The sequence below is a fragment of the Zeus faber genome, assembly GCF_960531495.2.
Source record: "Zeus faber genome assembly, chromosome: 6".
NCBI classification, from domain to species: Eukaryota; Metazoa; Chordata; class Actinopteri; order Zeiformes; family Zeidae; genus Zeus; species Zeus faber.
The window spans coordinates 8,527,802-8,550,352 of NC_137201.1; the positions used below are offsets into that span (position 1 = coordinate 8,527,802).

Here is a 22,551-nt window from a genome sequence, read left to right on the forward strand (position 1 = left end):
GTTTCTTTTCCACAAATTGTTCCTGAAAATGTGTGTTTGCTATCGAACTCAATTTGATTACAGCTACACGTCGATGTTGATTTGCATTGCGTACTTGTTATTGTTCAATCAGAGGAACAGCTGAGGTTATGAGATCATGTGCAGTCACACTCACACACACACACACACACAGACACATACTGCCATCCCTACTGGAAAGCACTATGTAATTACGTCCTGACACTTTCCTGCCACTAAACTGCTTCCTCCTAATAGCTAGCTCCCTTCATTGCCTTTATGGTCTTATGCTGCGCTCCTATTTCCCCCTGGTCCCAGTCCCTTTCTCTTTTTAACTCTTCCATACCTGCTCAGTTGCATAACCCCCAATCCCGAGAGTGTGCTTGTCTCAACTGTAACTGACCAGTAACGCAATGCGTTGTGTGTCCCTCAGAGAACGAGGTGTCCTGTAATCACTGTTGTGGTGGCTTTAGATTTTCTTGCATTTGTTTTATGTTGTTTTTCTGGGGTTTTTTCGTCTTTGCCACTTTGTGAAAGTAGGACTTGGAACACGTTATTTTCCAACATCCTGCTGCCGTGAAGTAACTGTCGCTTGAGGCTAGCCGTCTTTAAACACCGCCTTAAGCTGATTTCGTGCCCCACTTTTCCCACCCAAGGGTTGATGATTAAGCTTTGTGTATTAACAATGCCATGGCAACCGGTGATAAAATAAGAACCGAGTGTCAGCAACACAACTAGCTAGTGCAGGGACCGCTCGGACAAAAGTCTTGAGGTGAATGAGCTTTAAGCAAAATACCGTTGTGAAAGAGCTTGAAATGTTGAATTTTAGGTGCTAAAATCACTGATTTGGATGAGAAAAGTGTTAAATTGCTCAGTGTTGCAAGAGGTAGTTGTGGTGGTCTTCTTGGCACTACAGAGACAGTGGAACTTCACAGGCGAAAAGAGGAAAAAAATGTGTTTCCAAGTATTCCGATAGAGTCTGTCAATCTCTCTGGTTCTGTTCATTCTGTCTGTTTTTGTTGTTGTTGTTGTTGTCTGCTGTCTTACCTCAGACAGGAGATTGCGTGGAGTTTTATGAGGAAACATGATGTAAGATAACCCAACAGTACACCACTATCTTGAACAAAGTTCATGTGACTAACAACTCCAGCACATTGTACACACATGCGCGTCTACTCTGAAGTCTAAACAGGGAGATTGAATTCAGTTGGACGCGGTCAGTATGAATGAACGTCAAAAAACGCCCATTTTTCCGCAAATCTCACCTTTTAATCAGAAGGCACGCTGCCCATGACCTCCAGATGACTTTCTGGCAACTTGGGTGACCATGTGTTGATGGTCAAGTTGCGGAATTTTGGCACCGAGTGAGCACCTACCCAGTATGTATGGGAGCTGAAATGTCCAGGTATTAAACACCATTGTTGGGCTAAGACCTACAGTGGGGGCCCAAAATCTTAAGGCCTGGCTCATGTTTTACTGTATGTAGGGAAGGAGGGGTGCTGCTGCAGTAGCCACACTAGCCCAGCCTGAATACGTTTTGAATGACCAAGTCAAGTTTGTACCACCATTTGGGGATTGCGGGACCAATTTGTCCTGGAGTATGGACCGATGTGGAATAGGGGAGAGAGCCTGGTTCCACCAGTCTTTCTTGCGAGGTCTTTACAGTCCCTGTCACAAGAGAGATTGGCCTTTCACAGCGAGCATTTGATTTGAATCCATGCCTGTTTTGGGAGCATCAGGTCAATCAATAAATCAGGCTCTTTCCGAATCCAGTCAAAAGAACATTAAAAAAAAGGTCTTTTCGTCTGATAAGATCGAACACTTTTGTTTGTGTTTTATTGCTGTTATAACATCTATTTCTTCTAAAACCAACGCTATGGCCGCATCGGCACGATCGACTTTGGGAGCCGCCATTATTGTTGTTCTGGAATGCGGCGCGTACTGCCTCATCGACTAACCCGCCTCCCTGAACGGCAGCCTCTGATTGGTCCGTCACACGGCTGGACGGGCCGAGAGGAACCACCGAGCATGAACCGAGGCTTGGGGAGGGGAGAGTAAAGGTGGCAATCAGTCTCAAAGTGAAGGGTTTGAAAGCGTGACTGCGTGTAAATAAAGGAGAGCATGCTAACTGAATGCCAGGCAACCATTACCACCATTATGTGTAAAGGTGGTAATGGATCCGGTATGATAAAACATCTATTTGCACATGGTGTAAATTTGTGGAAGTGTAACATCCTTGGTGTGTTTTTGAAATATCACATGAGGGCAGGAAAAATAGGTTTAAGTTTCATGAAGCAAACAAGACATTCGCCAGCATAAATGTAAGTCTGCGTGGCGACCGGCTCCCCATCCTGTGCCCGTCTGCGTCTGTCGTACAACGTGCAACCACATCCTGAAAACAAATTGAATTTGGGACTAGAAGCTACCTTTCCACATTCACTGTGATGTCCTTGACCTCAAGGGTCAGGCAATATGTGAGGCAATGAATGCCCGTAGTTTATCGTACCAATAAACCATGCTAAAGTTCTACGCTACTGTAACTAGTAGTTAATATAGTGTCATGTGTTCCTTATATAACGTCCTTATACGGACACTCACTCTCACTTTTACAAGACGCTTCTGTCATAACTGTGTTGAGAACAACATTTTTTCTCGTAAAACATTCTTTTTTAGCATAACATACGTTTTGCTCAAAAAGGTTGAAATGTCCCACACAAGAATATCAAAAAGGCTACAGTGCAAAGTAAAGCCAAGTTAATATATTGTCCGCTGCGTCTCAGGGTCAAGCATCTCACCTCATCACTGTTCTCAGTGTCGTTCTCGCGGTCTGTCAGTATTCACTACACTAGCGTTCGCAATGGCCACGCCCCCTTACCGTGAAATAACACGGGTCCTCGCTTATCGACCTGGTCCTAGGGACGGAACTCGGTCGTTAAGAGAGGTGTGTGTGTGTGTGTGTGTGTGTGTGTGTGGGGGTGGGGGTGGGGTTTGTTTTTCTACTCATTGTTATATGGGGTTAGTGGCAGAATGTTATTCAATTTAGTTTGTATTTTTATCACAAACTTGTGTTTTGGGGGGCTACAATGGGAATGCTGTATAACATTGAGGAAACTATCAAGGGAATCGTAAGGAATCGACTTTGATTAAATCTCATACATTTCCAATTCTACCCACAAAGGGGATTATTTCCTGTGCCTCTCTGTGATAGTCCCTTTTTTTATCTGATATTTTACCCTCCCAGCTCTTTCACCTTTTCAGCTGTTTCTTACTACTTATTACTGTATCTCTGTGCTGTGGTTATCTTTTATAGAAGTTAAGACAAATTGGTTCATTACCAACTAATGGGCAACTTTGTACTATCAAGATAAATGGCATGGTGGTCGACTTTTGAGTATCCACCTCTTCACAAGTGCTCTGCATTTAGGGCAATGGTTCTCTACTATTAAAACAAGATCTGTTTCCCCCTTCCACCTTTTAGGCTTCCTTTGTTTTGTAAATGTTCCTGTGCCTTTTCCCACTCTCCGTCATACCATACAATCAACCTCCTCTCTTAAGGTGTTGCCTCTTCCCTGTCATAGCAAGCTGTTACCGTGCAGGCCTGAGACACGGACAGGTGCAGTAACTTTCAGTCAACTAGTACAACCAGGCAACTAGATGAATTATAGCTTAAAATAACTTTGATAAGCATAATAGTGTTATGTAAGTTCTCCTCTTGTGAGTGGGTCTTAAGTTAGCAGGGTCCAAAGGCCTGGTGGATCTTCAGAGTCCAGTCCAAAGGTCAGGTTAGGTAAGGCCTGGTTAGCCTCTTTGTAAAAATATCCATGGACCCTGCAATTTGGTCGAAGGGCAGCAACCAGGTGTGGGTGGTGGTGAGCAGTTATTGATGTTTACCAAACCCTGAACCTCTCTGGCACAGGAATGTGACTCTATATTTGGGGGGTAGATGATTAGCTAGATTCAAAATTGGACGATTACAGGGTGTAGGTTTTTTCTCCCCGAGAGTCTCCAGGTCTGCAGAGGTACCGTACTCGCTTTTTCCCCTCTTTGAATTTGTTTTATTTCTTTCCCCTCAATGTTCTCTCTCCCTCAATCACCACCCCCCGTTCACGTCCTGCCACACTCTTGTCACACTTTTTTCACTGTGTCCTTCCTCCTCCATTTTCTTCCCCACGCTCCTCTCCTCCTCGTCACCGATGCGCCCCGGCCTCCCACACTCCTCCTCTTCCTGCTCCTTCTCTTCCTCTTTTCCCTCACCATGTGGAAGTAGAGCCCTTTGTGGGGACGTCTCGCCGAAGAACTCTCTCCCTGTGCCCCTGCTGTTCCGCTGAAGGTAACGTAACCTCGCCGCCTCCGCTGGTGGCGGCGGCGGCGAGTTACCACGGCAACGTATGGATCCACAGACCCCTCCCTCCCCCACCCACCCCTGCCCCCTCCTTGCTCAACCCCATCCTCCTCCAGCGCTGGCCATGTCCTGCCATCTACTCCCTTTTCCCCACGTCTTTGCCCGTTGTGTGTGAGCAGGCTCAGTAGATTTCCCCAGGAAACCTCCCGCCATACCTCCCAAATCTACGCCCTTTATTCTGAGGGTACACTTGAACTACAGTTACAGTCAGAAAAAGGGGAGGCCTCATCACTATCTAGTAACATAGTGAAGATAGAGTAAAGGTTCTATCGATACCTTCTATCGATGTATTATCGCAATCAATTTGGGATAATTAATGAATCCGACATTACGAGTTGGTCTTTGCAAGACGTCCACCACTGTTAGAAGTGATGGTGTTTTGAAAAGAGCCCCACCTGGATCGTACTCTCCTCAAAAGCTACATTTCAAGAGAAAGCGATGGCAGTGCTCCCTGCCTAAGCCCCCGACACAGCATAACAACAGTATTTTTTCCACAACTTGAAAGGAAAAATGTCAGTTTAAAGAAGAAAGGGGATTTATGGTCTTTTTTTTTCTCCCATTTAATCTTCGTGCCGATAGGTGGGAAACTACTCTGCTGCCATGTGATTTTGATTTTATTTAATCGACAGCATGTAATCTGTTTGATGTGCGACTAACACAAAGTGAGGAAGATTGTAGTCCCGTGCACATCTCTAGGCTCAATTTGAGTTTTTCAAAAGTTTTCAGTTGTTTGGCATGTTGTACTTCTTCAGAGACATTTGAGGTGAGATTTTTTTTTATTCTTTTTTTTTTTTAAACAATCTACAAAATGTATTATAAATAATAATTATAATAATAATGAATCTGTGAACATCTAATTAATGACAAACCTCCAGGATGGTTGTGCCTTTAAAAAAAAAAAAAAAGAAGCCAAGAAAAGTGAGAACCCGCATGTAAATATTGTACATGTAGTTCTCCTCTAGTGCAAAACAAAAGTGAAAAATTAGGTGGATCATTTGGATTTTTCCTATGTCTTAACGCCTGTCATTGGAAAATCCACCTGAGCATCCTAAAAGCCTGTTGTTTTTTTGTTGTGTGTGACGTGTTTTTGTTGTCTCTTTTTTTTTTTTCAAGGATAGCCTCGTTTTTCGTGTGTATGTATGTATGTGTGTGCTCTGGCCCATCTGTTGTCCTTTGAATTTTCGGGGCTGAGGAGTTGGTGGTTGAAAGCGCTGAGAAAGAATGATAGGGAAATCGGAAAAACCCCGGAATAATCGCTTGAACAACTTTGCGTTGTTCCTTTTGTGCGAGGCGCTCTCCTCTCTCGCTCTGTCTTTTTTTTTTTTTTTTTCTCTCTGTCCCTTGTCTGTTAATTAGAAAAGGCCCGCCCCCGAGACCACAACCATGCCATTTATGTGTGTACGATGTTTTTCCTTTCAATTTCGAAAGAGCCGCCTCGTTCCCAGCTAAGTATGTCATGCCTCATCAAGATTTGCCTTCCGGTGTTCCATTGCTATTGCTTGCCTCCATATGCTGCAGTCAGATAAAGTAAATGCCGCAGGGGAGGAGAAAAAGAAGGCGATAGGTCTTGTTGTGTGCATGCCATGCGGACCGGCCTCCGTCGTAGCTGGCCCAACATCGGGAAATGTCTCTTGAGTGATGCCGCCTCTTGTGACGACCGCACATCAGTTGCATGCATGTTGCCGACAGGGGCGACCAAGCTTTCTCCCCAGGTAGTCTTCACAGAGGAAGTGTGAACTTTTAAGTCATCCCATTAATATTTGACCTCATAATTGAATATGTGCCGCTAAACCGCAGCGAATAATTCATGGATTTTCTTTGCAACCCTTCTCAAACGTCTCCACATAAATAAGATCTGACAGTATTTTATTTCTGCTGGTGCATCAAAACGTAGGGGCTGGTGGGGGATGAGGGATTACCATATGTCCTTGGCCGGCGTTCTTTCGCATAGTTCGGCCTGCCTACCGTCCTGACGCTTACGTTACCGACCGACCACTCTGAAAAGAGAACAGATCTGACAAAGAGAGCCTTGCATGCATTGCTTCTGTTACAGTCACCTTAGTCTGACACAATGTCCGAACTGGGTCTGGGTGTCTTTGTGTGTGTGTGTGTGTGTGTGTGTGTGTGTGTGTACAATCGCCAAAGAAGTGCTGTCTATATCTCCACGCCATCTTCTGGCACTGAGCTGACCTCTTTGGTGTCCCGTTCCCATCCTCCCACCTCACCATGCCTCAGCGAGGACATCCCGGCTTGGCTGTCATTGCATTGTGCTGTCCGTGTCAGTCAGTGTCTGTCCCTGTCTGCGTTCACGTGATTGTCACCTCTTCTCGGTGCTCTTGTTTTCCGGACTGACCACTCTGCTCTTTGCTCCTCTCCTCCAGGCATGGGCAAAAAGGACGATCCCAAGCTGATGCAGGAGTGGTTCAAACTGGTGCAGGAGAAAAACGCCCTGGTGCGCTACGAGTCGGAACTCATGATATTGTAAGTTCACCAAAGAACCCCTTAGACCTCGTGTCAAGATTGTATCTAGATGCGGTTCAGCCGGTTTCAGTCATTTTTCAAGAAGGAAATTTCGGAATTCTCTGATTACAGCTTCTTAAATGTGAATATTTTCTGGTTTTATTAGTCCTGTATGGCCGTAAACTGAATATCTTGGGGTCGTGGCCAAAACAAGACATTTGAGGACGTCGCCTTGGGCTTTCAGAAACTGAATTACATTTTTCAGCATTTTCTGACATTTTATGGACAAAAAAACAGATCGATTAATCGAGACAGGTTAATCGATAACGAAAATAATCGTTAGTTGCAGCTCTATTGACATCTTATTGCAATTGTCCCATGCAGAATTGAACCACCACTTCCAATGTACCTTTTGAAGGAATAAGGCTGATTTATGCAGCTGCTTTCCTTTCAGCCGTGGTCAGAAACAATTCTGTGTGGGCAACCGCTTATAAAATTGCAATCTCGTCGGCCGTCATGGTAACGGTGCATGCCAGACGTTAAAGCATGATTGTTAAACGAGTTGTTAAAACACCAGCTCAATTTAGTTTGGCAAACCGATGAAAATCGCCCATAAAGCAGGGTTACTTACTTATCCCAGCTCTTGTCTTTAAGAGGTAAGAAGTTGTTGATCTATGACTCCGCGCTTCATTTTTTTATTCATGTGTTGGACTTAATAGACGCACACCAGGCAGAGCTGGGTACACTGGCCACTTGAGGGAGCTTTTTGCTGTTGTAATGGCCACTTCAGTGCTGCTGAAGGCATTTCACTTCAGCTCGTACCCATTACATAACATGAGTTATACTCCAAATTACAATTAAGACCCCCTCCTCGTCCCTGTGCGTTATTGCTTTACGATTCCGTAGCAAGTTATTTAGTGTAGGCTTTCAGATTGCGAAAATTCAGAAATAAATTCTTCTCCGTGAATAAATTCTTCCTCGTCTTTATTGCGGCACGTTCTGCTCTATCTAAATGAATGTAATGTAGCGATAATTAAATTCACTGCAAAACAAGAAGTATTAAACGTCTCTTATGAGCAAATGAAAGTGCGCCCTGGTCTGACGCGCCCTCCTCCGTTGCCCCTGAAGTGCCAGAGAGCTGGAGTTGGAGGATCGACAGAGTCGGCTGCAGCAGGACCTCAGGGAACGGATGGCTGTGGAAGGTAAGTGGTGGAAAGGCTTCTTGACTACGGCCCACTTTGTTTTCTCCCTCTTAAACCTGCCGTCTGTCTTGTTCTCCCCTTCACACAGGGCTGAGGCAAAAAGTCCATTCTTTTTCTTTTGTCCTTTTTGTGTCAGTTGTATTGAATCGCCTGACTTAAAAATGTCAACAATAGGAGGTTTTCGAAAAATCTAAGAGGTGTGAAAAACAAGAGTTCTCGCAGTGGTGTAATATAAAACTTTGCTCTTCAATGTATGATTCTCTTGTGTGGGATTTTGATTATAAGGATAAATTGTCATTTATTTTATATTAACACCATATAATTGCCAATGACAATGCTGGGCAATACAGACCAAAATTGATTTTTCGCTATTTTTAGGCTAAATGGCGATACACACTACAGCTATTCCTCACTTAACGACCGAGTTCCGTTCCTACGACCAGGTCGTTAACCCTCTCAGGTCGATAATCGTGTCCGCGCGATCGCTGGTAAAAAAAAAAGTGACTTTGGTTTATCAATCTCTCTCTACCTCCCCGTGATTTTATCATACGAGCCATAAACCTTAGAATTGCGACTTTCCGATTTAGAATAATATGATATTTATTAAATTAGGTTGGATATGGCATTAAGTTAGACCTGGCATTGCTTCTCTCTGTCTGTCCTTCCAAACCAACACCTATTTATCATGTCAATGGATTCGCGGCTACGGATCCACAGCCTTCCATTCAGACCTGATGCTGCTTTGCCTAATGACGCGCGCCCTGCTGTGACACAGCCACGCGCCAGTGCGACGTGTGGACGGATTCGATAAATCATCATGTCCTGATACAGAGAAAGATTCAGAGGAAGAAAGACTGCATTTTGATTACGTAATTGACCCAGTTGAGGACCTAATACCTGACGATGAGTAAGTAACAATTTTTTTTACGAGCACAAGCTAACGTTGAAATGATTTCTGCGTCTTGTACATCCATCACTAATGCTAACGTTAGCTAGCCAGAGTGCTAGGTGGATGAGTAGTAGACACCGTTTCATGGAAATTTTTGCCACGATGATAACAATGTCAAGTTAGGTAACGTTACTGGCGTTACCGGCGGTAGTTACAAGGTAAAGAGATGCGATTTCTCTTTTGCTAAGCAAGCTTAGCATTGTACAGCACGTTATAATTGAAAGTTGACCGCTTACTGAGATATTGTACATTGTGTGTGTGTGTGTGTGTGTGTGTGTGTGTGTGTGTGTGGTGTACAGTCCATAAGCTGGTGAGCTGTATGTAATATGTGGCATTCCCCTGCTAGGTGTGATGTATGTAGTCTGTAGAGATATATCGGATGATGTAAATATCACATTTCCTTAAACTTTTTTTTTGTTTTGTTTTAACAGTATGAGAGCACCTCTACAAGCTGCCACAGAAAATCGTCATGCACCTAAATAAGCTAGCAGGCCAAGACCGCATGCTCCTACTCCTCTATATATATATTTTGTTCATTCATTCAAATTTTAATTTGACATGAATGTGATTGTTGGTACTTGTGTTGCTCTTCTCACCTATCAGCTAAAACCATTTTTTGGAGTTTTTGTATATGGTTTGTGTGACGTTTTCAATAAATCTTTCAAAACTAAAAACATTTCTTACATTTCTTGCATTGCTCACTCTCCCCACTCCCACTAGCCTACAGCCTCATTTCTTTGTCTGACAGTCAGACAGTGAGATGGCCCAGCGTGCTGCAGATTGACCCCGCTAATGGCCCCCACCAGGGGGTCATGAATTTTCAAGTCATTAGCTAATGGCTCCTCTCACACCTTGGGTCAACTTAAATTAAGTTGTGAACAGTTGTGATAAAACCTTGTTTTTACCTATTTAGACATCAGGTTTGATCAACCATTTTGACTTCATTATATACCCACGACCTTGATGAACAACTTTTGTTTTGACAAAACAGTTTGACAACATATCCTGTTGTATGCTAGGACAATATTTCTGGCGGCAACAACTTTATATCGTGTGTGTTTTTAGATCTTTCTAAAAGCTGCATAATAATACTGACCAAACTATTGATGAATATATATGTAGCTGTGATTGTCCTTCAAATAGATATATCAACCACTTTGGAGTAGGAGTGTTAAGTTGATTATATGTAGGTAAATATCAGACCACACCAAAATCACAACGCTTCTCTGAATTCAGCTGGGACCTAAGAGGGTTAAGCAAATTGGTTTATAACTGAGGACCCACCCCCTTACCGTTATTTCACGGTAAGGGTGGGTGGCGATTGCAAACGCTAGTGTAGTGAATACTGACCGACTGCGGGAACGAGACCAAGTCTGAGAAAGGGTGATGCGCGATGAGATGTTTGACGCTGAGATTGTACGCAGCTTACAATACCAACAGGTCGGAGAGCTGGTCGTAAGTGCAAATGGTCGTTAAACAGGTAGGTCGTTAAGTGAGGACTACCTGTATATATCTTGGTATTTTCTACGAATGGGCTAAATGTCCAGTGGTAAGTTAAAGCCACAAGTGAGATGTCACTTTTATTTAAAACAGACTGTGATCAAACTAAAATGCAAAGACAGAGTTTCCTTCCTTTGAAAATATACAGCTGCACAATATATCAACATGTAAACAACAAATTATATCAAATAAATAGCCTATATTAAAAAAAAAATAGGCTTATCTCTGAGAGTGCTACTTAAATTGTTTTCAACAACAATAACGGACTGAATAAAAAAAAGAGTACAATTACAGATTTTCCTCTCCTGCTTAACAAAATACACAGTTGTGCAAATAACAATAAAAAATGTAAACAAAAAAATATATCAACTACTTGCTCTGACAAAGTAGTTATGTTGTCTACCTCTATAACGATATTATAACGATATGACTCGGCTGACTATTGGTGCTTTTAAGAGATATTCACACATAAGAAATACTTGAAAAACAATGATTAGTATTGTGGATATTCTAACCAAGCAGGTAGAGGCATTGATTAAAACAGCTAGAAAATGTCATTGCTTTACTGTAATGCAGCTTTAAAAACAACATTTAACTATATCTCGATATTCCAATAACAAAAATCCCAGACAATATTTTGTTTCATATAGCGAAAATTACATTATATCGATATATTGCCCAGCCCTACAATGAACACTGCATATAAAGTCTGCCATATTGCCCAGTCCTACTTTCGCATAAATATTGGTGTTCCTTATTTACTTCTCAAACACTCTCACCCCCTGTTTCCCGCCTGTTTCAGACCACCTGAAGACTGAGAAGGAACTGGCTCACGAGAAGCAGATCCTCAACGAGATGCTGGAGGTGGTGGAGCAGCGGGACTCGCTGGTGGCCCTCCTGGAGGAGCAGCGGCTCCGGGAGAAAGAGGAGGACAAGGACCTGGAGGCCATCATGCTTTCCAAGGGCTTCGACCTCAACTGGGCGTGAGGAGTGGGGCGACAAAAGGGCCTGAAGAAACGCACCCTGGGAGAGCAGTGTTGTTTTAATCGGTACTCTGAGAGAGAAACTTAAGTGGCGAAAAGCTGCACTAAAATAGGAGGAGGCCTCAGATACTGCCTGGTGGAACACCCTCGGCTGGGCTGTGGCCTGTGTGGGCAACCGGTGGCGGATGTCCGTTGCCTGTATTGTATTGCGTTTGCCCACCCTCCGTGACGGAGACGGACCCTGGCACTTGGTCCTACTGTCACACCCGCAGCAGTGAATGTGTAGATCGTTCTTCCCGCTGCAGCCGACACTTTAGACGGAGCGGTTCTCCATGTTTACATCCGCCTCTGCTCAAAGGCAGGCCCACTGTCCTCGTTTCTTATCTGACGCCCACGCGTCAGTCATTACACCATTTCTAACTGGCCCGCTTAACCAGAGTGTTTTAAGACAATTTGAACAATTTGAAGTCATCGAAAGGGAAGAATGTTGTTTGGTCCTGCTGATGTAAAGGAATTGTAAAGATTTATTGTTTTTCGTCGTATAGTAGATGTGTAGAACACATCACATCTTGAGAAATTGAGGGTGTTTTTTCTTTTTTTCTTTTAAGCAAGTGCTGAAGAGATTGTTTGAATATCCGAGAGAAGTCTCACACCCACCTATGTGTAGGTCTCCATTCCCCAATGTCGCCTCCTCAACCCACCTTTCTTTCCAATCATAGACTAACTTCCAAATCTTTAGGAGCTGACCTGAAGAGACTACCATGTACTTGTTAATGGAAACCATGTTTTTCCTTTCCCCTTCAAGAAGTGGCCTCATGGTTTTAACATGTATTTGTTTATACGTTGTTTGCTTATTTCTTCGGTATCAGCAAATGGAAGACGACTCCTCCAGGAACTCAACAATTTGCACTCTTATCCTAGTCGCCGCAATCTTATCATTAGCCGCTGCATGTCACAAAAACAAGACTGCAGTGGGATGGTAAATGGGGTGCTCTTTTATATTGCTTTCCTAGTCATGACTCAAAGCGCTTTACAGTGCATACCCTCACATTCACATACCCTTTTCATACATCGGTGGCGGTGGCAGCCGTGCAAGGTGCACACAAACTCAAAGAGAGCAGTAAGGGGGTTAAGTGTCATACTCAAGGACACTTCAGCACAGTACCACGAGGAGCTGGGGACTGAACCAGCAATCTTTTGATCACAAGATGACCCGCTCTACCTCCTGAGCTACTGCTGGAATAGAATTATGATTATATGGACTCACGGTGTACTGATGGATCTGGCTAGACAGGTAATGACTGAGCGTTTGCGGGGGAAGCATGTCTGGCATGCCGTACACTGTACATCATACTGACAGCCAAGTTTACAATCATTGTACCTATACTATAACAGATATGTTAACCATATCAATATCCTCAGTAGAGCTATCAATGGCTAAGACCTGCTAGCTGCCGAAAGAGGAACCTCTTATCTTTTCAGGTTGGGTTAAAGTTCCTACCGTGTAGTCCTGTTAACATGTTGATGTTCTTATGAATGAAGCCGATTTCTCTGTGGTCGGTGTGAACCACATCGCTCCTCTAACGCCGGAGGACTGTCTGTGTGTGGATATGCTGCAATATCAAAGGAACAAACCACAAAAAAGTCTAAACACTATCCGTAAATGGCAGTGTCATACTTTGCAACTTTGCCGTTGAACAAGATGCCTTTCTCCATTTCATTTTAATATTATTTTTTCTCAGATTGTATTCCTCTCTGTGAGTTTACTTTAGTTTTTGAGGTGTTCACACATCTGTGCATCCCACTGGAAATCCACATTTCTGTTTTGTTTTTTTTACTTTTTTTTTTATTAAGTGAAATGCTTTTCTACAACAGCTCTTCATAACAGTTTGATTTTGTAAAAGCCTGCAGAGCTAAGGTAACACAAGGACCTCTATGAACAAATTGCAGTTAACTTTAGCACCGGAAACATGTAGTTAATCTATTCAGCATTTGATTATAATAGCTTTTTTCTGAGAAACTAAAAAAAAATGAATAAAAAATGGGGCGGGCGCTGTTTTCTTGCATAGAAACCTGAGGTGAGGGACTTTATTTATGACTTGTGAGAGCTGTGAATGAAATGTTACACATTTTCAGAGGCTTGTTTTTAGATGGCGTGATACGTTTGACAGATTGTATTGATATTTATTAATGTGTGCTAAACTGTATCATATGTTATTATATGTAAAGAAAATTAATCCTAATTTCTAAAGCTCTTATGTTGACACATGACTTGTAATGTAAAATGCTTCATGTAGCTCAAGCCGCATAGGGTGTTGGATGTATGCTGAAATGGCAATAAAACAAATGCAGTTCTTTTACAGTTTTTCACATTTGTTTAGCACTCATGTACCAAATCTCGAAACTCAAGAGAGGGTTAAAGAACAAATCCAAAAATGATAAGTACTAAACGGAACAATCTCATCACCACTTATTTACGTGTAATTTGTATGTGGCTTTTGTCGACAGAAGTCAGACCTAACCGCGTTGGTCTCCCGGTAAACACTTAATGCTGTAACAGTCCTGTCGCACCGTGTGATCGTCCTTGCATTCCCGTCATCACTGATGGAAGGAATGAAACTCAGTAAGCCTACCTTAAACTGGGATTCCATTAAGAAAAACATGTCAGTTATCACCGAACAATATTTTAACCATGACAACGTCAGCTTGATAAGTCCATCATGAGATTCCTGCATTGTTCTCAGCACAACCATTGTGTTTACTTAATTCTCAAACTATCGCTCCTTTTTGACAAATGGTACTTACCATATGTCAAACAAGCAAATCAATTAAAAACTAGTGGGAGAGATACAGCTCAGTACATACAGTACCAAGTGGCTCTGCCACTATAATAATTCAATACAAGATGCCTTTGAGTAGAGGAAAAAAGGTTAGAGATGGGATCAAATACATTAATGTAAACAACGCAAATAGAAAGATCAAAATGGGGGGGTTATGACATCAAAACATTAAACAGATGTTCTCTATATCTCATTGATCAGCTACACTGCCCCATATAACACTTGCCTGTACATATTCATGCAATTAAATAAAACAAAAAACAAGTTTACCACAGATAGAAACACAAACACAACCGGTTGTACAAAGATAGACAAACACTGTTTTATAAAAAAAAAAAAAACAGATGACAGACAGACAAACCAAACGAAAACCCTCCTTGTTGTTGTACTCAAGAGTTTAAATCATCGTAGTTGAACTTTTCAAGAATTTCAGTAGCAAGATCTGGGCGGGGCTAAGCCACAAGGGCTATCGCTGTCAAGCAATTATGTGAATCTCCATTAGAGGCAAGAAGAGAAGTGAAAGTTGCACAAGTTGATGATGGAGAGGCGTTGCCTGAGAGAAATTACCCGATTAGCTCCGTAGCAAGATAAAGGCTACAACATGTAATCAATGTAATAACCCTGGTACCAAGTTTCCGAGCATAGTATGCAACAAGATGTAATTCAATAGATCAGCAGATCAATAAACTATCAACATTCAAATTATTGTGCTGCCATTAATAAACTCAGAGTTAGTCAAAACAAATTTCCATAATGTGGCAGAAGAAAAACATTACCCGAGGCTCCACATAACTTCAACAATAAGTTAAGCAACTAGAGAGGGTAAGGAAAGAATATGATTCACATACCAAAACATTGTAACATTTAGCGTTCAATACTATATGCCTATTTTTTTTAATAGAATTCTTACTTATACCCTTAAAGGTATGATTAATAAGTGCAAACAATAAGCCTGACATCTCAGCAGTCATCAATCTATTAGAAGCTTAATTGGCGTTGATCAATAACATTTGATCAACTATCCATTATCTCACAATCAATTTACGTTACCCAACCCCTAAAAAATCACATAATTATTTGTTAAGCTTTGAACTGCTGGTCTGATTTGAGAAAAATTTAGAGCTTATTTGGCGTTTCCAATCAAATTTAAAAAAAAAAATAATATATATATATATGTATGTATGTGTGTGTGTGTGTGTGTGTGTGTGTGTATATAATGACAATAACATAGCCAGCATTCAAATTGAGACCAGAGGTAAATTATATTACCACCCCACCAGACCCACCACAGTGCTCGAGGGTGGGGATTCCACATACAGCTGAGCTTGTATCACTTGACCATAACCACTTTCAATTACATAGCGTAGCTCTGTATGCAGGCTAAGACCTGGCAGCTGTCAAAACAGCCTGTGCCAGTGCTGACTTGGTCGTGTTGAGACTGTAGATTCACCACATGTGTGGGGTAGTTCAAGAGGGACACTTGGGCTGAAAGGCCAGATTGGGTTCCAATGTCACCCTCCGATTGTCTGTGGAGAACACTAAGCAGGACTGGTGGATGGAGAGTGCGGCCAGAAGTGTTTGCCAGGACAAGTGCCAGCAGCAGTGTTGACTTCAACGACAACATTTTTAACCCCCACCTCCTGGAGAGGTTTGAAAGGGGGGTCCCGTTAAGGCATTCAACACCAGAATCAGATACCATTTCTGAGTCAGCAACCGTACACATGGGCATAACGAGGGGTGCCTTACATAGGAAACTGAGTATGACCCCAATATTACAGCTTAATGGGTCATCTCCACGTGCAACACGCCAGCACTCGAAGGCTAGCTGGATATGTAAAAGTGCCCTTGTTGACGGGGCTCTGGCTCTTATTTCCACCTCAATGGGTAAACCTTTATTTAGTAGCCGGTCCCGCTCAAGGGCCAGGCGACCATTTTCCACTTGTGAGGAGCGGGATAGAAGATTTCCCTGCCTACGCCAGGAGGTCCGACCGAAGCAGAAGCACCCACGGCGTACCCACGATGCGGGACCTCAGGTTTGCAAACCATTTCTGTGTCAACCACCAAGGGGCCACCAGAACCAGTTCCACCCTGTCCTCCCTCAGTTTGTCCAGCACCTTCTACCGCAGTGGGAGGGAAGGGAATGCATTCAGATGAGCCATCATCATCATCATTTCCATGACCAGCGCATGAATGCACCAATCCTACACTTGCGGCCGTCCTCTCAATAATAAGTTTGATCTAAACAATCGCCGCAGTGTTGTCAGAATGTATCAGGATGTGGTGTCCCCTCATTCACAGTGCAAAGTGTAACAGGGCCAACCGGACTGCCTCCAACACACTGATGTGCTTTGCCTGCGGCAAGGGAGGGGCACAGGTGGGCAGCTACCGATTCCTCCAGGGGGAGTATAGCCAGGTAGTCCAGCTCCGGGTCTGTGTCCAGGGTCGACCACTGGTTATATGCCTGGATGGCGGAGCACGTTTTCTGGGGACCGCCCCAAGATGACCTCACCTCCTTGGTAAAATCCCCCAGCAAAGGAAGAGGACGTTGCTCACTCCAGGAGGCACAGCAGCTCCTGGTGGAAAGGCCCGTGGGATGGTTTGTGAGTAGCGCCATGCGCCTCCTCACCTGGCTCTTCTCCTTCCCTCTTCTCCTCGTCATGTAAGCTGCACCACACCAGGTGGGTGGCCGACTCCATCTGGTCTGATGGAGTTGGTCCATCTGATCTCCCTCAGCATCCACCTTGCATGGATGCTGAGGGAGGTCAAGAAAGATCGGGGTGCGTGGCGTCGAAACAAGCCCTAAAGAGGGGAGAGCTGATTCCACCTCTTCGCCGCCCCCCAAGAGGCTCGTAGGCCTTTGGGCAGCACAAAGACGATTAGGGAGAGAGCCGAAGATGTTGGCCCGGCGACGGTTGACTGCCGGTGGCAAATTAGAACAGTCAACACAAAAGAACTGGTCCGACAGCGCTGCTTCCGCGTGTGCCTGGTCGAGACAGTGGAAGCACATTGGGTGAGTATCCCTGCGGGTCATGTGCACATGTCTTCAAGTCCGCAGCCGACATCATTTTTCCTTTCTTTTCCTTTAATCTTTCTGTATTAGAGGGCTTGCTTCCGACAGCGGAGAGCTGAATAAGCTACGATCGGTATGGGAGGCGGAGACCCAGTATATAGTATATACTAAGGGGTGGGCCTTATTATGGGTGCCCCGGTGGCCCCCAAGTTGAGACCTAGTTGGTTAAAAAAAGGTTTTCAGCTTTATTCAGTGGAGCTGTCTGGAGACGGCTTAAGGCATACAGTAGTAAGAACTCAAGTCCAAAATAAAGTAAAACCCAGACCTTTAGGTAAGACCGTTTACCTGACGCTAAAGCAAGGTGCTAGTTCCCGCCGCTAAAATATTAAAATATTACAGCTTTGAATGCAGTGTTTGCTTTTGCGAGACATTTTGTAGACTTTTGCGTTTTGTGTTTCTAGAGTTTTGAAAAAATGAGCCAAAGATTCAGAAAATTGCGTGTGTGGGAAAGCTGTACTTACTCTACTTATCTTGTTTATTTGTCCTCTAGTTCCGCAACTCTCAACCGTTCATAACAGGGCCAAGGGCTCTCGATCCGTTAGATTCTGGTTTCGTTCAAACCTGTCTACGCTATAGCTGGGGAGATGACAGGGAAACTATGATCAAAACAGTCACGATTGTGCATTCTGCAGTGGTGAGGTTGATGATGGGGGGACGCCCCTGGAACCCCTCGAGGGACCGCACGTCTGGAGCCCCTGCTCTGGGTTTGAGCACAGGGGCCAGGGATCACATCCTGATGCCTGGGTCGACCCGATCGACCCGACCCTGGTCCCTGTGAGGATCTGCTCCGGGTTTACCTTTCTCTCCCCTTGGAGCTGGCAGGTGTCGTGCCAAAGAGTGGCGGCCGTGCGCCGTCATCCGTCAAGTACAAACCCTCAGCAATGGAAGCAAGTAACTTTGAGGCACGAACAACCTTCCAGTCGCATGACAGGAGCTGCATTCATTCAACCTCAAAATGGCAACTGTATTTTATGGTTTGGGAAGTGCAAAACTGCATTTTATGAGTTGTGCTGTCCCTTTAAATGCATTCAACTGGTAAAAACAACTGGGTGTGGTAAATAAAAGGAGTGGGTGGGCTATTATCTTCAAAATGTAACCCTCGTGGATGGAACCAAGCCGTTTGGTGGCATTAACAACCTTTCAGTGACGAGGTGGACACTGCCGCCACTTTTTGGCGGACGATCCCGTTTGGGCACAACACCGGCGGAGTGAAGTCCAGAGGAGCGGAGCTGAGAATGATCGCTTCAGGTTTTAGGGACTGCAAGGTATGTTGTCGCAAAATATCGTACCAGGCACACGTTTGTGCTTCCCATTCGATTTTACGTGTGTAAATTGTACATTTTCGCACATGTTTGCTTGGTAAACAAATGACACGTTGGACGAGCGTCGGAGCGTCCGTGTGAGGGCAGATCACCTACTCGCGTTTCGACTTCACTGCTTCACAGCCTGGGCTCGCATTCGTTTCGAAGTTTTTTTTTAGTTGTTTGGTTTTTAACCTTTTTTGTGCCAGTGGTGAAATATTTACTTTTACCTCCGTAAAAGTACAAATCCCCTGACGCAAAGTGACGGGAAAAAGACCACCGCATTGACCAAAAGTGAATGTATTCAAGTACTCGCTCTTAAATGTCCTTAAAGTATTAAAAGTACAATAATAATAATTTGAATAACGCACCCCCTTATTAAAATACATCGTATAGGTGGTGTTATAGTCATTAACCAGGACATAGGGACCTAATATAATAAAATAACACTTTACTGATCACCGGAGGGAAATAAGCCTCTTACGGCAGAAGTTAGTGGGAGTTGCATGATGCTAACTAGTTAGCTCAACAGGGACAGCTGGAAGTTACACTAAAGTCAGTACAAGTTACAGTTTGACTGTAAAACACGCCTTTATAGTATGACGGCACTCCTATTGATAACTAGTACTAATAGTGATAATAGTAATAGCAGTAGTCATAACCGTACCGCTAATATTAATGAATACAACATTTTAGCACCACTCATTTTAATAATATGTAATTATATCCAAAGTATAATCCAGATTTATAATCCAAAATGGTAGTATCAACGCCCATGTGCAAGGTATAATCCAGGTCCAGCGGAGATGGTGTTATAAATCTAATCCAAAGTGGCATTAGAGAGTGGTTTCTAATGAATCACTCAGTAACCCATAAGTAATTGCCATTAGGGGACTGTATTTATCATTTTCTAAAGAAATGGTATTGACATTGGCTGTCCATAACAGGCGTGGAGGGACGAGCATCTCACATTGACCACCAGCAGCAATGAAGCCTGTAAAATATACGACGCCATACTCACACAGGTACAGTGACATGAGTTAGACATGATGTGGTGTGTGTCTGAATAGGAACAAATACTTCAATCTATAAACCTCCCTCCTAAATAGTATGTGACCTGGCGTAACGACGAAACCCTGGGAGGAATAGCAGGGTGTATGTCTACCATCAAGGAGGCTGACCCCAATTTTGGTAAGTACCCACGTGCGTGCTGTTTACCGAAGCACAATAAATCGAATGGATATCTGCCAGAGGTCACCCGCCACCTCAAACATGTGATGGTGCTATCAGCAAAGCTTGCAGTAAACACATTCACACCAAACAATGTGGTCTTTAATCTGAGGGGTCAGCCTATTCCCCAAACTTCCAGGATTCAGCGGCGTTAACCCATGATAGCATCGCTTACGTAAACTAAAGCAGCCTGACTCTTCTAGTAAAGTTGTCAGTATACTTTACCAAAGTATTTTTCAGGGCTGCCCCCTGAAAGTCGATGAGTTGAATCATTAGTGGGAAACACGTCAATCGACTGAAATTCTTTAAGTTGAGCAGTCTTTTTTTTTTTCTTCTTTTTTTCTTCTTTTGTGGTTTGTAGTCAGCGTGCATTACAATACAGGCATGCAAACCTGTCACCTTTCGGCGGAATTTGCCATTTTGAAACCAAAATTGGCCACCTATGTGATTCGTGGAGGTCCGATGAGAAAATATTTGCGGGCGGGTGGGCTTCAATCCATCTGTATGTAGATCTCTCAAAATGCGCAGGCGCCAAGTATTTTTGTTCTTCCACTGAAACTGGATCAATGGTTTGCCTTCTTGTCAGCTCTCAGCCCTGTCATCTCGCTGCTAGCCCTCCCCGCTAGCTAGCGCCGCTACCAACGCTAGAGCCGCTAGCCGAGATCGGCGCTCACCTGTTGCTGAGATGGTGCTCCTAAAATACTCTGCATTGGAACTCATGAATCTCATCAGCCACTCCACTCCTAACTGCCTTGCCAAAATGAAATCCATTGGACTCCTGCGAAGCCCTCACTATGTCCACAGGGCTGCTCGCTGTAAGTGTGTTTACTCGGATCGCACTATTCCATCCATTATGTCGAATCGGCGGAGGCATCGTCATCATAACAAATCCCATGTGCACTCTGTTCTGCAGCCGCTGGCCTGTGTTGACAGGCTCGTTCCTCCCAACTCGCTTGCCTCGCCTTCCATAGTTTAAACTGGAACATTCATGCTACAGAATGCACGATCTCTCAGCAATAAATCACTACTCATTTACGACATCATGGATCAGAAAATTGACGTTCACTGTCGAACAGAAACTTGGCAAGTTCAACAGGACTTTATTACACTCAACCAAGCCACCCCCCTGGATATGTGTACGTACTGAAGCCCCGCTCCATAGGTCGTGGTGGTGGGCTGGCTGTAATACACCGAGCAGACATCGTGGTCAAAGAACTCTCTGTGCCAAACACCACCTCTTTTGAATGTGTTGCATTCTCTCTCACTGCACACCTCCAGGTTGTCCTCATCTATCGCCCCCCTAAAGTCTCTACCACCTTCATGTCTGAGCTGTTTGAACTGCTTACCTCTGTCTGTTCCATGTCCCAATCTGCCCTTCTGCACGGCGACTTCAACACCACGTGGACTCCACCAGCTGTACGTTTGCCATGGTTTTTCTGTCATGGACTGTTTTAACATTACACAGCACGTTCAAGGTCCAACCACGCCAAAGGCCACATGCTCGATCTAGTGTGCACCACTGGCACCTCTCCCTGTCATCTTCAGTGCCTAGACCTAGCTGTTTCGGACCACCAAGCTGTCCTGTTCACTGTTCCTGTCCCCCTGCCCAGGCAATGCATTAAATGCACTATCACGTTCAGGAACCTCAAGTCATTGATTACAACATCCCTGATCAACACCCTCGCAACCCACCTGGCCCTAGATCCCCCTGACACTACGGTGGATGACCTGGTTACCCATTACAACTCTGCCCTATCCCTCAGCCTCAGTTCGCTTGCCCCCCTCAAAACCCCGGACTGTCTCCTTCACTCGCCCTGCCCCTGGTACAACCTCTGAACTCCGCACCATGAAGGCCAGCGGCCGTCAGCTGGAGAGGCTCTGCAGAAGATGTGGGCTAACTGTCCACCTTGAGGCCTTCAAACAGCATGTGAGTTCATACAAAGAAGCTCTCTCTAAGACCCAATATTACTCCACCCTCATTTCCAATCAGCAAAACCACCACAGAATGCTGTTCTCCACCATTAACTGGCTGCTCCGCCCCACTGATCCCCCTCAATCCCTTTGACCCCTCTGACCGCTGCTCCATGTTCCAGGAGTTTTTCCAGGCCAAAGTGGACACCATCTATCAGCATCACCAAACACCTGCCCACTCTAATCACAGGGTGTTGCACCCCCAGCTACCTGCCCAGCCCAGTGCTGTTTCTCCTCCTTCTCCCCCGTGGACAAGCCGCAAATTACTACACTGGTCACCAAGGCCAAGGCCCCCACCTGCTCTATCTATGCCTACCCACCCTCACCCCTGTCATGGTGGCCATTATTAATGCTACCTGAATTAATGCTACCTGAACCAAATCCAAACCAAATCTGCCTTCTTCCACCTCAAGAACATCTCCCGACTCCGCCCATCACTGTCTCAGTCTGCGGCAGAAACACCAATCCACACTTTCATCACCTCCCGTCTGGACTACTGCAATGGAGTCCTGGCCAGGGTTCCAAGCAAAGCCCTGGACAAGACTGCTCAAAACTCAAAGTATGTTCAAAACTCTGCTGCTAGAGTTCTCACAAGCACCAAGCCCTGGCAGCACATCACCCCCACCCTCATCCATCTTCACTGGCT

General features: G+C 44.4%; 2 protein-coding genes across 2 annotated transcripts in view; both read left to right on the forward strand.

Annotated features, from left to right (window-relative positions):
* mical3a (microtubule associated monooxygenase, calponin and LIM domain containing 3a) overlaps positions 1 to 13,839 on the forward strand; it is a 104,899-nt gene extending 91,060 nt beyond the window's left edge. Inside the window, exons 35-37 of the mRNA XM_080002382.1 lie at positions 6,781 to 6,880; positions 7,988 to 8,061; positions 11,313 to 13,839. Of these exons, the coding sequence (XP_079858508.1) occupies positions 6,781 to 6,880; positions 7,988 to 8,061; positions 11,313 to 11,497 (359 nt within the window). The 3' untranslated portion in view covers positions 11,498 to 13,839. The remainder of the gene's footprint in view (positions 1 to 6,780; positions 6,881 to 7,987; positions 8,062 to 11,312) is intronic.
* A 4,675-nt stretch (positions 13,840 to 18,514) lies between these two features.
* ttc38 (tetratricopeptide repeat domain 38) overlaps positions 18,515 to 22,551 on the forward strand; it is a 31,206-nt gene continuing 27,169 nt past the window's right edge. Inside the window, exons 1-3 of the mRNA XM_080002708.1 lie at positions 18,515 to 18,668; positions 19,652 to 19,729; positions 19,814 to 19,895. Coding sequence (XP_079858834.1) covers positions 18,639 to 18,668; positions 19,652 to 19,729; positions 19,814 to 19,895 — 190 coding nt within the window. The 5' untranslated portion in view covers positions 18,515 to 18,638. The remainder of the gene's footprint in view (positions 18,669 to 19,651; positions 19,730 to 19,813; positions 19,896 to 22,551) is intronic.